This window comes from Saimiri boliviensis, chromosome 2 (genome assembly GCF_048565385.1).
Source record: "Saimiri boliviensis isolate mSaiBol1 chromosome 2, mSaiBol1.pri, whole genome shotgun sequence".
NCBI classification, from domain to species: Eukaryota; Metazoa; Chordata; class Mammalia; order Primates; family Cebidae; genus Saimiri; species Saimiri boliviensis.
Window position 1 is genome coordinate 66,401,970 of NC_133450.1, and position 16,257 is coordinate 66,418,226.

General features: G+C 48.6%; 1 protein-coding gene across 16 annotated transcripts in view; it reads left to right on the forward strand.

Moving 5' to 3' along the window:
• Positions 1–16,257, forward strand: part of FOXN3 (forkhead box N3) — a 470,182-nt gene that overhangs the window by 206,799 nt on the left and 247,126 nt on the right. For 15 of the 16 annotated variants that reach the window (XM_074393488.1, XM_074393486.1, XM_074393483.1 and 12 more), the window contains one exon: positions 4,898–5,454. In XM_074393488.1, the coding sequence (XP_074249589.1) occupies positions 4,912–5,454 (543 nt within the window). In that variant the 5' untranslated portion in view covers positions 4,898–4,911. Of the gene's footprint in view, positions 1–967; positions 1,223–4,897; positions 5,455–16,257 lie in introns of those variants that run through there. The other variant, XM_039469465.2, reaches the window with a different exon arrangement.

A 16,257-nucleotide genomic window follows, 5' to 3' on the forward strand; every position in this document is an offset into this window, starting at 1 on the left:
CATCCTCTCCCAAGGCGGCTGGTTGGTGTGGCTTTAGCAGTGGGTGCTATTCTTTGGAGCTGCCTAGAGGCTTAGAGTGGTGGTTGCACCATTTTGCTGGGTGGCTTAAGAATTGTCATTCTGGTTCCTGACAGCTCAAATGAAATGGAAATGAGACCTGTTTTCGCTCTAGGCCGGTCGCCGCGTTCCGCACAACCCACTGGAGAGGCCCCACCTGCGTGGCCTTTAGGACGTGCCTCTTGCCCTGTAATGGCCACCTGCCCTCCCTCGGGAGACACGCGGCCACCTGGGTGGGACTCCACGGTGCCTACCTCCGGGGCACGAGGTGGGCACTGGGAGAGGGCTCTGAGGGCCCTGGGGGTCCTACCAGGACGCAGCACTGGGGAGAAGTGGAATCTCCTCTTCTCACCCCCACAAGCCTCGCCCGCATCGTAATTCTTTTTATTTTTACTTTCGAGCCATGTAAGGCATGCAGATGGGTAGGAGCGTTCCCGCGACACGTTGCCAGCAGCGCAGCGCCTGCCCGCCGGTGTGGCCGGAGCCCAGGGAGGGGAGAGAGCACGCGCCGCCCGCCCCACCTGCCCGCCGCCCACGGTCGCGGTCGCCCCGGGTCGAGGGACCCGCGCCGGTCACCCCCGCCCCGCGGGGCCCGGGAGGCGAGGCCGCGCGGCTCGGTCCTGGCTGCACTCAGGGGGCGCGGGGGGCGCGGGCAGGGGCCGCCCCGGTGGGTCCGTGCCCCGCGCCCCAGGCCGCTGGCGGCCAGGCCCACGTTTTCCCTCTCTCCCGCTCCCTCCGCCCTCCGCTCCGTCCCTCCCTCCGCCCTCCTCCCTCCCCGCGCTTCCCCTCCTCCTGCCTGGTCATGTGTCGCCTTTTTTTGTTTGCAGTGGAAACAATTTCTCGCCGCTCGGCGCGCCCCGGCCCGACGCGCCGCGGCGGAGGCGAGCGGGAGGCGGGACGGGGCGGGGAGAGCGGCGGGGCCGGCGGGAGGACGCGCGGCGCGCCCGGCGGACGCCGCAGGTCCCATGCCGCGCCGCGACCCCCGCGCCCCTGCCGCCCGTGCCCGCGGCCGCCCCCCGCCGCCCGCCGCCCCGGACTCGCCGCGCCGCGCCCGCGCGTCCTTAGCGGGGCCACCGAGCGATGCCCGCCGGGCGCCCGCGAAAGTTTGTCGGCTCCCGCTGAAGGGCAGCGGCGCCCCCGCGCCCCCGCGCCCCGCTCCGGCCAGGTGAGTTTGCGCCCCGCTCCCGCCGGCTCCCGCGTGGGCTCGGGGGGACCCGGGGCGGAGGGCGCGTCCGAGACGGTGCTGGAGACTACCTCGCGGCTCTTGGAAGACGAGGGACCCCGCAGGTCCTGCGTGGAGGGTCGGGTGGGGGGGTCCCGGGAGCCCCCGAGCCGGGAAGTTGCCGGGTCGGAAGAGTTTCCTGCCTCGACGTGCGTGCTGCTTCCCGGTGCCTCGGTTTCCGAAGACACCCGCAAGGAACAGAGTTGGTATTGTCTGCAGAGGACAGGGTCCCCGCCGTTCCGGCCGGGGAGGGGGTGCCGATCAAGAGGAGACCCCAAGATGAGAAACAGGCTCCTAACAAAGATCCCCCCCGCCCCCCCCCCCCAAACTGTGCAGACTTGGCACAGGCAACGAACGTCTCCGGAGACCCCCGAAGCCCGACCCCCCTCATCCCGGCCCTCTTGGAAACCCTCCTTGGGCCGTGGATAAGTTGGGGGACGGCGGGCTTTTATTGATTTGTTTTCGAGGCTCGCCGCGGTGCGGCCAATAAAAGGTTTATGACATCTGACCGGCAGTGAAGGTATGCGAGCTCCCAATTGCCCTGTATACGCGGAGAAGAGCAGTTTCCCCCGTTGCCCGGCAACGCCGCTGATTGACGCGGGGCGCAGCCAATCGCCGCTCCCGCAGGTCCCCTTGAAATGTTTTTGACAAGTACAGTAGACAAGAGTGAAGCGCGTGCGCGCGCGCGCGCGCGTGCTGGGAGTTGGGCGGGGGGTGACCCGGCCCCCCAAACTCGCGACTGCACTGCTCCGCTCTGCGAGGATTTCTTAACTTTTAAAAGTTCGCATCGAACATCTGTTCAGAGCTGGGCCAGTAATGGCTTTGTCAGTTATTTGGAGACTTTCTGATTACTAGGTGACAAACTCAGCTTTCCTGCCGTATTTTCTCCTTTAAAAAAATAAAAAGGGTAACAAAACACAGCAAGTCATTAAAAAAAACAAAAGAGAGAGAGTGTGTGTGTAGAGAAAAGTTGTAAAGAGGTCACCAGTGAATAACTATTTGCGTATCTGGTGGAGCAGCCTTGTTGGCAGCAGATTAAAAATGTTTGCTTAACTGCAACTCACATGATCCAGATTTTTTTTCCCCCGCTAAAACAGGAGGAAAAAAAGATTTGGCGAATTCTGTAGTTAGAGTATAATAATGGAAAACTCCTCAGCTGTGGTTTCTGGGAACTGTTTTTTGTTTGTTTGTTTCTGTGGTTTTTTTTTTTTTTTTTTAACGTGGAACTGTAGTGATCAGCAGCTCTTCACTCTGTTGCTATAAAATGCGGGATTCATAGGGATGCAATGAGCAGTTGGAGGGCGCGGGGACCCAGCACAAAGTGCGCACACGATCTAAGGGTGCTGAACTCCCATAACCCTCTCTTCTTGACAATGCCATTTTTTTTTCTTCTAAAACCGTATTGCTGGCAGTGTTTGTTTAAAACAAAAGGAAACATGGAGAATACTGTGTTAGTTCCTCTGGGAAGCTACTGACAAATAAGCAAATTAAAAAGAAAGAGAGCAGCATGTTGTCATAGCAACAGTGCAATTAAATTACTTTACTGTCAGCCATGATATAATTTTCCTGTTTGGAAGCTCAGGAGACATAAAACTTTCATTTGGAGCTAAAGTTGACTTTAGTAGCTGGGTAGTTCTCTTTTAGACTCTACTGTGTGCATATTTTGGTCATCAGAAAATTTTCTGATGGGATCTGAGGAAACCTGAAGAAAGAAAGTGGTGCTTTATTTCGTTTACAAAGAAGTTAAAAGTAGGATGGGACCAGACTCTGTTGTATCCTCAAGCCTAAAGATCCTAGCTTGTTTTTTCTCTGAAATGTGTCAGAGTAATCGCCTTATTTGACAGAAGGAAATACGTGCTGTGAGTGAACCCGAGGCGTCTGGAGCATCCTGCCTGGTTTGCACTGCGATGCCGCGTGAAGTTTTCTCTCTTTAAGAGTTGGGCATCTCACAGCAACTCCCCCTCAGTCCTTGCATCTAGCAGGTTCTACCTGTTGGAAGAAGGAAGGTGCTGTAATTCACAGGCACCCCTGGCTGGTTGGTTAATGCCCAGGATTATGCCTTCTAGAATTTCCTAATAGAGCTTCCCCAGAAGTGGCAGTTGTTTTCGATGTGGTGTTAATGGACATTTAAGAGACATAGAAGGGTCATGTCTTTGCCTTTTTTATTTATTTTTTTGAGACAGGGTCTCTCGCTCTGTTGCCTGGACTGTAGTGCAGTGAGCCTCAACCTCCTGGCTCAAGTGATCCTCCCACCTCAGCCTCCTAAGTGTAGCTGGGACTACAGGCACACACCACCACACCCAGTGAATTTTTGTATTTTTTTGGTAGAGATGCGGTTTCACCATGTAGGCCAGGCTGGTCTCGAACTTCTGAGCTCAAGGGATCCTCCTGCCTCGGCCTCCCAAAGTGGTGGGATTACAGGCATGAGCTACCATGCCTGGCCTATGTCTTTGCTTTTAAATAGGTTCATTCATTTTCTTTCTTTTTAAAAAGTTTGAGACAGGGTCTCACTCTGTTACTCAGGCTGGAATGCAGTGGTGCAGTCACAGCTCACTGCAGCCTCAACTTACTGGGTTCAAGCAGTCCTCCTACCCAGCCTCCCAAGTAGCTGGGACCACAGGCACATGCCACCCTACCCAGCTAATTTTTGTATTTTTAGAAGAGATGGGGTTTTGCCATGTTGCTCAGCCTGGTCTCAATCTCCTGGACTCAAGTAATCCTTCCACCTCTAGCTTCCCAAAGTGCTGAGATTATAGGCATGAACCATCATGCCTAGACTGTTCATTCGTTTTCTAAGAAGGTGCTTGATTTTCTTACTGGTTGTTTGTGGGAGGAATTAAAACCTAACACTCTTAAACCGAGCATGTTGTTTTAGCACTACAGAGAGTGGGAGACCTTTTTGGTTATCTTTACTGTTCTTTCTGTGTTACATTGGGTGCTGGAGGGTTGAACATGCTTTGTGTCTGTAGGGGTCATTCTATTTGTAAATGTACCACCTCCCTGTTTTCTTTTCTCATCAGATGTTATTTTACTCCATGTTCTAGGTCACTGATATAAATGGGGAGGGTGGCGGGTAGGGGTAGAGGGCTAGAATTCTGTGGCATGTTTTGTTGAATTTGTCTTCCTGTCTTGAAACTGGCAGTTGCTCTCCTGACTTTTTTCACCAGTTCTAATTTCAGTTAATGGCCTGTCTTATGTTCCCATGTATTGGTGCGGTGCCTGAAGTTACTTGCTTTTCTTCCATTCTGGAAGAAAAAAAAAATTGCAATGAAATTTAACATAGCTTAAAAGTGGTCTCCTGGTCTTAAGCAATCTCCTGCTTCAGCCTCCCAAAGTGCTGGGATTACAGGTGTGAGCCATTGTGCCTGGCCGTGTTATCAGTCTTGTCTTAATTTAAGGGGCATCGGGCCACCTTGCCAGATGGATGGTGGGCTGGTTTTTCTCATCCACATATCTCTCTTGGTGGAATTGTGGGGTTGTGTTGCTCAGTGTGGGAGTCACAAGGTGGTGTTCCTGTGTCGCGGGGGTTCCGTAGAGGCGACAGCATCGGCGGGGCATGGTCTGCCTCTCTGTTTTGGGCGTCGTCAGCTCATCGTTTCTTTGTGATGTCTTTACTAGGAGCCTTCACGTAAATGGGTCCAGTCATGCCTCCCAGCAAGAAGCCAGAAAGCTCAGGAATTAGTGTCTCCCGTGGACTGAGTCAGTGTTACCGGGGCAGCGGTTTCTCCAAGGCCCTTCAAGAAGATGATGACCTCGACTTTCCTCTGCCTGACATCCGACTAGAAGAGGGGGCCATGGAAGATGAGGAGCTGACCAACCTGAACTGGCTGCACGAGAGCAAGAACTTGTTGAAGAGCTTTGGGGAGTCGGTCCTCAGGAGTGTCAGCCCCGTCCAGGACCTGGACGACGACACCCCCCCGTCCCCCGCCCACTCCGACATGCCCTACGATGCCAGGCAGAACCCTAACTGCAAACCCCCCTACTCCTTCAGCTGCCTCATATTTATGGCCATCGAGGACTCTCCAACCAAGCGCCTGCCAGTGAAGGATATCTACAACTGGATCTTGGAACATTTTCCGTATTTTGCAAATGCACCTACTGGGTGGAAAAACTCAGTGAGACACAATTTGTCTTTGAATAAGTGTTTTAAGAAAGTAGACAAGGAGAGGAGTCAGGTAAGTCTCTGTGTCTAGAGCCCAAGGGTTTATTTTTTTAAAAAATTTATTAAAAATGAATTTCTGTTTACTACATTGTAGTAGCAGTTGTAAGTAGGTTTTATTCTATTTGATTCATTTAGATGATTTTGAGGAACTTCCTTTCCCTAAGCCTATGAGTTATGTACTGTTTATTGGTGTTTGTACTGTGTGAGGGTTTCCCACCGATAGGGTTTCCATAACGATAGAACGGTGGTTTGCAGAACTGATTGATTGTCAGTTTTCCTTCCTCAATGTGGATGGGTCATTTTGGTTTTAGAGTCTTAACAAAGGTTGGTATTCCAAGGGCAGCCATTAATCATGAAGTATGTGTATATATATATTTGAGAAAAATTGCTACCACGGGCTAGAAAAAAATGGTGTTTCTTCTTTTCCCTGAATATGAACTAGGAGAAAGGAAATTTCTCCAGTGTTCTGGAATAAGTGGACAGTGATGAACATTGGGAAGAGACTTGAGCATACTTATACTCTAAGACCAAACAGACATAAGTTGCCCAGGTGACTGTCATGAAATCTGGTGTCTGTATAAGTGACATCTTTGAAACTTTGGGGTCAGAGTAAGGGTCCTATTAGAGACTGACTTTAAAAGGTTGAGTATCGACTTTAAAGCAGATGTCCCCACAGTGTTTTTGGCACTAGGGTCTCATTTTGTGGAGGGCCGGGAGGGATGGTTTCGGTATAAAACCGTTCCACTTCAGATCATCAGGCATGAGATTCTCATAAGAAACACGCAACCTAGATCCGTCCCTTGCACAGTTCATAGTAGGGTTCGTGCTCCTGCGGGAATCTGATGCTGCCCCTGATGTGACAGGAGGCGATGCTCACCTTCTGCTGTGTGGCCCAGTTCCTGACTGGCCACTGACTGGCACACAGCCCCCAGTTGGGAACCCTGCTTTAAAGCCTTAGTTTACACTTCAGGGTCAGTGAAATTTATATATGGTCAGTGAATTTTAATAATTTTCTTTCTTTCTTTCTTCCTTTCTTTTTCTCCCTTTCCTTTTCTTTTCTTTTTCTTTTTTTTTTTTTTTTTGAGACAGAGTCTTGCTTTGTTGCCAGGCGCCAGGCTGGAGTGCAATGGTGCAATCTCGGCTCACTGCAACCTCTGCCTCCTGGGTTCAAGCAATTCTCCTGCCTCAGCCTCCCAAGTATCTGGGACTACAGGCATGCGCCACCACATCCAGCTAATTTGTTTTGTATTTTAGTAGAGACTGGGTTTCACCACATTGGCTAGAATGGTCTCAATCTCTTGACCTCGTGATCCGCTCGCCTCGGCCTCCCGAAGTGCTGGAATTACAGGCATGAGCCCCCGCTCCTGGCCTCTTCTTTTCTTTCTTTTGAGACCAGTGTCTCACTCTGTCACCCAGGCTAAAGTGCAGTGGTTTGATCACAGCCCACTGCAGCCTTGACCTCTTGGGCTCAAGTGATCCTCCGACCTCAGCCTCCAAAGGAGCTGGGACCATAGGTGTGTGCCACCACACCTGGCTAATGTTTATACTTTTTATAGCGATGGTGTCTCACCATGCTGCCCAGGCTGGTCTCAAACTTCAAGGCTCAAGCGATGCACCCACTTTTGGCCTCTCAAAGTGCTGGGATTACAGGAATGAGCCGCCACACCTGGCCTATTTTTATTTTAAGGAATATAATAGGTTCAGTAGAAATTGGGCAATTGTTAAGAAGTGGAAAACAAAATTATGCTCTGACTTTGAGTCCTGAAAAGTGATCGGCTACAGTTAAGATAAGCTGCCAGAAAACGTTCCCTCTGCTAAATTTTCGTGTGACTGCGTCTTCCCACTTTGTGTGTTGTGTGAATAATGCTGCTGTGTGTAGCTGGGGCTCTGGGTCTCCCTCTTTTTGCAGTTCAGGTTTGGGTACAGGACCACCACTGTGTGAGGTCAGCGCTGTGCGGGGCTGGGGCGTTTAATTTCTTTCTCTCTGGCAGCAGGTCACTGTTTGAAGTAGAATCTTGAGCCTGAGAATATTCTCCTTGTCTTTGGCATGGGAGAGTATGAATCAGGAAGTGGCCCAGCCGTATTTCTCCTTGCTCAAATTGGACGTGGTTGCGTGCAAATGCTCTTCACTCAAAGTTTCTGTTGGAGGTGGGGGATGGGGACGCAGGGTTTGGGGAGGGGTGTTGCCTGGGAGGAAAGATGTGGGCACTAACGAGAGATTTACTTTGATCACTGGTGCAGATGATGCCTGGGTCGAGTGTGCAGATGTGAATATTTATAAGTTACTGGGCCCCTCCTCCCTAGGTCCTTATTTTTGTGTAGCTGTAACCATCAAAGTGTGTCTCTTTAATCAGGGAGAGGAATTTCCATGACCACGAAGCGCTGTTTCCTTCCCTCCGTATCTCAGGTTGGGCATTCAGAGAGCCACCTCTGGAGTTGGCTTTGTTGAGTGCTTTTTTTTTTTTTTTTTTTTTTTTTTGAGACGGAGTTTCGCTCTTGTTACCCAGGCTGGAGTGCAATGGCGCGATCTCGGCTCACCGCAACCTCCGCCTCCTGGGTTCAGGCAATTCTCCTGCCTCAGCCTCCTGAGTAGCTGGGATTACAGGCACGCGCCACCATGCCCAGCTAATTTTTTGTATTTTTAGTAGAGACGGGGTTTCACCATGTTGACCAGGATGGTCTCCATCTCTTGACCTCGTGATCCACCCGCCTCGGCCTCCCAAAGTGCTGGGATTACAGGTTTGAGCCACCGTGCCCAGCCCTGTTGAGTGCTTTAAGATTATTCTTTGAGCTTAGAGGACATTCACTGCTCCTCTATAAAGAACCAAGTCTGTGGTATTTAAAGCTTCTGTATCGGTGGATCTTTATGACAAGAAAGGGAAAGTCTTCGAAAGCAATTCTAGACGGAGAACTGCTCAGGTCCCCCAAAGCCACGTAGCAGTGATGAAGCAACAAACAGGGCGTTTCGTTTGGTATGAAACGAGTCTGCAAGTTCCTGCATGCCTGAGTCTTGGCGTTTGACATAATGCCGGTCCACATAAAAGTAATTTAGCAAATGCTTACTCTGAGATGTTAGAAAAGACCATCGCCAAAGTGTGCAGCAAGACTTCGGAGGATTATTCATCAGTCAGCTTTGGGAGTGACAAGTAGGTGTTGGGTGCACTGGGAGGAGCTGTTCTTCCCCCATGCCACCCCCCACCACTGGATTCTGGGAGTCACATGTTCCAGGGGTGAAGGTTGTCAATCCAAATAAATGCGGATATCACCTGTTGAAAGAGAAGGATTTTAAAGACTTGAGATTGTTAATGTTATGAAACGTTCAGTTCTGGCTTCCCAGCCGTCCTGACCTGTATTGACATGTTTCTGATCAAATGCCAGTCAGTTTTGTGGTTGGGAGTTTGTTCCCAGCATTTGCCATTCTGTGAGAACAAAGCAAAGGGTGTGAGTTTTTCCACTTTTCTCCTCTTTCTTGGGTTCCCCCGGGCCAGCTGATGGCTGCTGTGAGAGGCGCAGACGCCCAGGTGTGCTCAGGTACACCCGGGTCCTTTTAGGGCATTGACCTGGCCCCATCACTTGGAGTTTGCTGCTATGGCATTCTCCCTGATACTTTGCCGGTGAAAGCTCCTTTAGCTCTATGGGTAAACTTATTTTTTCCCTGGAGATTTTATTTGGCAGGAGCTCCCACGCTGAAGTTGGCTTCAACACAGTGACTAAATGCACCTGAATTTTGGTGAGAAACACCTTAAACTGAATGGGAAAATTGAAGCCTTGCAAGCGGTATGTAGTGAATTAGCTATCCCATTTTAAATTTTCTTCTGAAAGTGAAGAATACTCTTAGGCCTGATGTGGCGGTGACAGTGTGGAATCCTGGGTGATCCTTGTCCCTGAGGGCTTGGAACACATGCCCTGCTGGACAACAGATTGGCGGAGGGAACGTACTAGATTACATCAGAATCCCCTGTGGTACTTCAAAAACAGTTCTCAGCTGGGCGAGGTGACTCACACCTGTAAACCCAGCACTTAGGGAGGCCAAAGCGGGAGGATCACTTGAGCTCAGGAGTTTGAGACCAGCCTGGGCAACATGGTGAAATCCTGTCTCTACAGAAAATACAAAAAAAAAATTGGCTGAGGATGGTGGCATGCACCTTTAGTCCCAGCTACTCGGGAGGCTGAGATGGGAGGATGGCTTGAGCCCAGGAGGTGGAGGTTGCAGTGAGCCAATTCAGTAGTTGACAAGGGTTGGTCCCACGTATTTTTTTTAGTCTTTTTTGTTGTTGCTGTTTCTGAAGTTGTTTTTTTCATTTTTTGTTTTGAGATAGAGTTTTATTCTTTTGACCAGGCTAGAGTGCAGTAGCATAATCATGGCTCACTTCAGCTTTAGACTCCCAGGGTTAAGCGATCCTCCTGCCTCAGCCTCTGAAGGTGGGACCACAGGCGCACACCACCATGCCTGGCTAAACTTTTTTTTGTATTTTTCGTATAAATGGGGTTTTGCCATGTTGCCCAGGCTGGTCTCAAACTCCTGACCTCAAGCAATCCTCCCCGCTCAGCCTCCCAAAGTGCTGTGGATTATAGGCATGAGTCACTACATACAGCCCTGCTGAAGTATTTTGAAGCAGATGACATTTACAATTCAAACATTTCAGTATAGGTAAGAGTAATTGATGATTTCTTACATAACAACCATGCTAATGTCCCGCCTAGCAAAATGAACAATTATTTGGTGTTGCCTAATACCAGGTCCGTATTCACATATCCCTGTTTACAAAATATTTGAATTAGGGTCCAAATATGGTTCATGCAGTGCCTTTTGTGATGTTTCCTGCCTGTGTCCGTCTGCAGCACTCCTGTGTCCTTTTCCCTTTTTCATTCCCTTCCTTGTTAAAAGACACCCATGGCTTATGCTACAGACTGCTTGCATTCTGTTTACTTCCTTGCGATTTCATGTAACTTGCTTCTTCTCCCCTTCTGTTTCCTGTCAAATGGAAGGAAGTACTTATGTCCGGGTCACATGCCGGATGGTCCTGTGTCCTTCCTGGTCATCCCCCTCTTGGAGAAGCTGAGATTGAGCCATGGGTTCATGTGAGGTCACTGTTCCCTACTCTGTAAAGTTCCTCGGTTTTTCTTTTGTTTGTTTGTTTTTCTGTTTTGTCTATTGATGTTCTGTGCCTAAATCAATTAAGGTAGAGTTTTAATGTCTGGGATTAAGTTTTACACTCCCTAAATACAGGTCTTACTTAAGAGTATAAGATTGGTGTGTACTAACCTCTCTCAGTATTTGTAAATGAGAAGTAGAATGCAGTTTTTTTTTTTTTTTCTAGACTGGATTATAAGGTATGTGTGTATTTCTATTTCTGTGCCTTTTTTTTTTTTGGTAACCTTTCCTCTTGCTACTTGAACAAAAAACATTGTCATCAAAGGGTTTATAAAGGAAACACTGTACAAAAGTATGTTTATTATATCCAGAGCTGAGTGCTTTCAACACACTTTTAGCTTATAAATGTAAGCATGCTTGCTTTGTGCTTTCCATATGCAGTATCTGATTTCTTCCTTACTAAACCCTATGAAGTAGAGCCTGTTACTTTCTTTCTTAAAATAGATGAGGAGTTAAGCTCTGAGTGGTTAAGTAACTTGCTAGAGGCTGCACAGCTAGGAAGTGAAGATCATGAGTTCATCCTAATTCCTTCCAATTCTTTTTTTAAAAATTATTATTTAGTTTATTTTTGAGACAGGGTCTTTCTCTGTCACACAGGCTGGAGTGCTCTGGCATGATCATAGCTCACTGCAGCCTTAAACTCCTGGGTTCAAGTGATCCAAGTAGCTGGGAATATAGGTACATGCTACTATATCCAGCTAATTTTAAGATTTCTTTTCTTTTTTTTTTTTTTTTTTTTTTTTTGAGACGGAGTTTCGCTCTTGTTACCCAGGCTGGAGTGCAATGGCGCGATCTCGGCTCACCGCAACCTCCGCCTCCAGGGTTCAGGCAATTCTCCTGCCTCAGCCTCCTGAGTAGCTGGGATTACAGGCACGCACCACCATGCCCAGCTAATTTTTTTGTATTTTTAGTAGAGACGGGGTTTCACCATGTTGACCAAGATGGTCTCGATCTCTTGACCTTGTGATCCACCCGCCTCGGCCTCCCAAAGTGCTGGGATTACAGGCTTGAGCCACTGCGCCCGGCCTTAAGATTTCTTTTCTTTTTCTTTTTCTTTTTCTTTTTTTTTTTTAGGGCTGGGTACTGTGGCTTATACCTGTAATTCTAGCACTTTGGGCGATTGAGGCAGGCAAATCACATGAGCCCAGGAGTTTGAGACCAGCCTAGGCAACATGATGAAACTGCATCTCTGCAAAAGATTAAAAATTAGCTGGGTGTTGTGGCACGCACTCAGGAAGGCTGAGTTGGGACGATTGCTTGGTGGCAGAGCTAGATCCTACCTCCAAAAATAATAGATTTTTTAGTTCGCCATGTTGCCCAGGCTGGTCTTGAACTCCTGTCCTCAAGCAATCCTTCCAGGTGTGAGCCACCATGCTTGGCCCAACTCCCTCCAATTCTGAAGGGCATGTGCTTACCTGGTGCCTGCCTGTGCCTTCACAGGATAGCAGACATCATAGATGATCTCTCTGTGCTTCCGTTAAATATCCTATGAATATGGGTTTTAAGGGATTGAAAAGACCCAATTAAACCTAGAATTAACTCTGAGGGTACAGGATAGAGAAAGACAAATATAGAGAATGTTTTTGTACTGTTGAGATGGGCTAAATTGTCGGCACACGTAAAGTTCTTGCATCTGCACAGAGTATACAACTGCCTGCTCAGCTTCCGGTTTCCAGGCTCCATCCTCGGCCCCTGCCTCAGCTGCTTGGGAGGTGAGGCAGGAGAATCACTTGAACCTAGGAGGCCGAGGTTGCAGTGAGCTGAGATCATGCCGCTACATTCCAGCCTGGGCGACGGAGTGAGACTCTGTCTCAAAAAGAAAAACAACAACAAAATAAACTGAGGTTGGGTCTCTATGTGACAGCACCTCACATAAGGAGTTGCGTCTAGTTTCCTCGTCTTGGTGTTGTGAACACAGAATCAAGAGCATTTCCCCTTCCCGTGACACCAGTCAACCTACCTGTCTCATTGATGGTCCTTTTAGGAGGAAGAGATGACTTACGATACTTTTTTTTTGGGTAAATAATGCTCATTGGAAGACAGCGTGGTCTGGTCCTGATGTCTGAATTCCTAAGAATTAAGGTAATGTTGGGTGGGTGGCACGTGTAACTTTGTAACGTGTGTGAGATTCTTCTGTGGTCTCTGGGTTAAAGTGACGATCCTCTTCATCCTTTACCTGGGGCTGCCTTGCCCAGCATCGGAAACTGCTCTGCCTGAAGATGGGCTCTTCCTCACCGGCGCCCACTGCCAGGCGCGCTGCTTTCTGCTGTCTGTGCTATAGACTGTGTCACCTCAGAAGGGTCAGAGTTTACCAGGTCTCTGAGGAGCCGGAAATAAATATACTGCGTTGTCACAGGCCCTGGAACAGGAAGACTATCAGACCAGCATCCTCTGTGATTCCAAGAAATGGCAACACTGTCCTTGACAAGGCTCCCTGACCCATCCTGCCGATCTGTTCCTTCCAGACTGTACATGCCTTCCTTCCAGCCATTAGGTGTCTTAATTGGGGGCACATTTCTGTTGTCTTGCTCTGGCGAGAGCCCTGTCAATATATCTGTCCAGTATCTTCCCTTGCTCCCTATTGAGAAAATGTTGCATTCTGTTTGGTAGGGCTTTGTGGCACCTGGATAGGTCTACCAGTACTTCATTGTTGTACTGCCTATATATCCAACCAGCAAGAAAGGATGATAAGAAGAACCTTCCCCGCTGGGCTGGGATTTTCCTTTGAAATCATTTTTTATTGAGAATTCTCTGCAGTAAATAATATAAGAAGTTGGCACACTGACCTCCTATTTGAAAGTTGAGTTTAGCCGGGGCACGGTGGCTCATGCCTGTAATCCCAGCGCTTTGAGAGGCTGAGTCAGGAGTTCGAGACCAGCCTGGCCAACACAGTAGAACCCTGCCTCTACTAAAAATGCAAAAATTAGCTGAGCATGGTAGCACACACTGGTAGTCCCAGCTACCTGAGAGGCTGAGGCAGGAGAATCACTTGAACCTGGGAGGTGGAGGTTGTAGGGAGCCAAGATCGTGCCACTGCACTCCAGCCTGGGTGACAGAGGGAGACTCCATCACCAGGGGCGGGAAAAAAAGAAAGTTATGGGTTTTGCCTTTTTTTTTTTTTCATAAAAGCAGAAAGTCACTTGGATTAATCCATACTCTTTCATGAAGTCCTGGCCATCTTAATGTTCTTGAGCTTTGGTGAGATGGTGGGAGGTATTAGATGTTATAGGAAATGTTCCTACCTTTCCAATGGACTTTTTTTTTTCACTTGAAACGGAATATATATATATATATATATATATATATATATATGCAGATATATATACACACATACACACACATATATATATATCTTTTTTGATTGTTTATTTAGTTTTTGAGACAGGGTCTTGCTCTGTTGCCCAGGCTAGAGCGCAGTGGCGCAGTCATGGCTCATGGCTCACGGCTCACCTTTGGCCTGCTGGTTCCAGTGATCCTCCCGAGTAGCTGGGACTACAGATGTGGGCCACGAGGCCGGGCTAATTTTTTTTATTTTTTGTAGAGACAGGTTCTTACTATGTTTCCCAGGCTGGTCTCGATCTCCTGGGCTCAAATGATCCTCCTGCCTCAGCCTCCCAAAATGTTGGGATTACAGGCATGAGCCATTGTACCTGGTCTACTGGCCTATGAACACATACATATTTAAAAGCGAATACCATGCTTATTTTGGTGTGATTTTGTTTATTAGGTGGGGCTTTTGTGACAGATTTTCGTTTTGTGGACCCCACCCTTTTTTTTGTTTTTTTTTTTTTTTGAGACGGAGTTTCGCTCTTGTTACCCAGGCTGGAGTGCAATGGCGCGATCTCGGCTCACCGCAACCTCCGCCTCCTGGGTTCAGGCAATTCTCCTGCCTCAGCCTCCTGAGTAGCTGGGATTACAGGCACGCACCACCATGCCCAGCTAATTTTTTGTATTTTTAGTAGAGACGGGGTTTCACCATGTTGACCAGGATGGTCTCGACCTCTTGACCTCGTGATCCACCCGCCTCGGCCTCCCAAAGTGCTGGGATTACAAGCTTGAGCCACCGCGCCCAGCCCCCCCTTTTTTTTTTTTTGAGATGAAGCCTTGCTCTGTCAACAGGCTGGAGTGCAGTGGCATAATCTTGGCTCACTGCAACCTCCGCCTCCTGGGTTCATGTGATTCTCCTGCCTCAGCTTCCAGAGTAGCTGGGATTACAGGGGCGCACCACCATGACCAGCTAATTTTTGTATTTTCAGTAGAGATGGGGTTTTAGCATGTTGGCCAGGATGGTCTCCATTTCTTGACCTCATGATTCACCCACCTTGGCCTCTCAAAGTGCTGGGGTTACAGGTGTGAGTCACCGCGCCTGGCCTCTTGTCACTTTTAACTTGTTCGCTGCTTCTCTCAGTGCATATATCTAACTAGCCCTGGAAGGGTTTATCCAGCAGCCACATTGGCTTCAACGCTGGCCTGGAGTTTTCAGACTGGAGAAATTTATTCAAGTTGTTCCTGTGGGGAGTGCCTTCTTATTGGTAGGCCATCAGTATCTCATTTCCTGTAACTTCAGGGACTTCGAGGGCCCTCTGCTTACTAGTGTTTTTGGTAGAATTATTTGGCTATGTCAAAAGCTAAAGTGAGATTTGAGGGCCAGGCATGGTGACTCACGCCTGTAATCCCAGCATTTTGGGATGCCGAGGTGGGGCGGATCGCTTTGAACTCAGGAATTCAAGACCAGCCTAGGCAGCATGGTAAAACCCTGTCTCTACAGAAAATCCAAAGATTAGCTTGGTGTGGTGCCACGTGCCTGTAGTTCCACCTACTCCAGAGGCTGAGGCTGGAGAATCTTGAACCTGGGAGGTGGAGGCCGCTGTGAACCGTGATTGCGCCACTGCACTCCAGCCTGGGCGACAGAGTGAGACCATGTCAACAACAACAGCAAAAAAGAGTACGATTTGATTCTTGCCTTTTGGTATTCTTAGCAGTTTACATTCCAGAGAAGCAGGAAACATAATGCAAAATAAAAAAGAATAAGTTACCATAAGTAGTGGAAGTGTGCTGATCAGTGTGAGATTGGTATCATCAAAGTTAGGGCAGCTTCTCTTCCCCAAAGAGGGGCACTGGGGAAGCTAAAAGGTATAATGGGCAAGTTTTGAATATTCCTTATGTTTACTTGAAAAAGCTGTTAACAACGCATTCTTGGGGTGTGGGAATGAGCATTAGACCTCCAAGGATGGATTGATCAGAAGGAGGCTTGACTGTTCATTGTAGAAAAACCAAGTAACAGTGATTTAAACACGCTGGGGCGTATTTCTCCATTACGAGAAATAAGTCTTGAGGAGCTAGGCAGAGACACACATTCCATCTTCTCTGCTGCTCTTAGGGCATTGCGGGTTTCCGTTCTCAGTCTTCTCATGGTCTGAGATGGTGTCAGCTGGCATGTTCTCATTTTAGGAAGCAAGAAGGGGAATGCAGGGACGGACAGGACTTGCTGACTTCCTGATTTTAAGGGGATTTCCCAGAAACCCCTTCTCTGCTTTCATCTTATTGGCTAGAGCCTGGTCACATGACTTCTAGCAGCAAGGAAGTCTGGGAAATGGACTCTTTTAGCCTGATGCACTGCAACCCCAAATTAAATGTTTGTTCTGTTGCCAAGCAAACTTG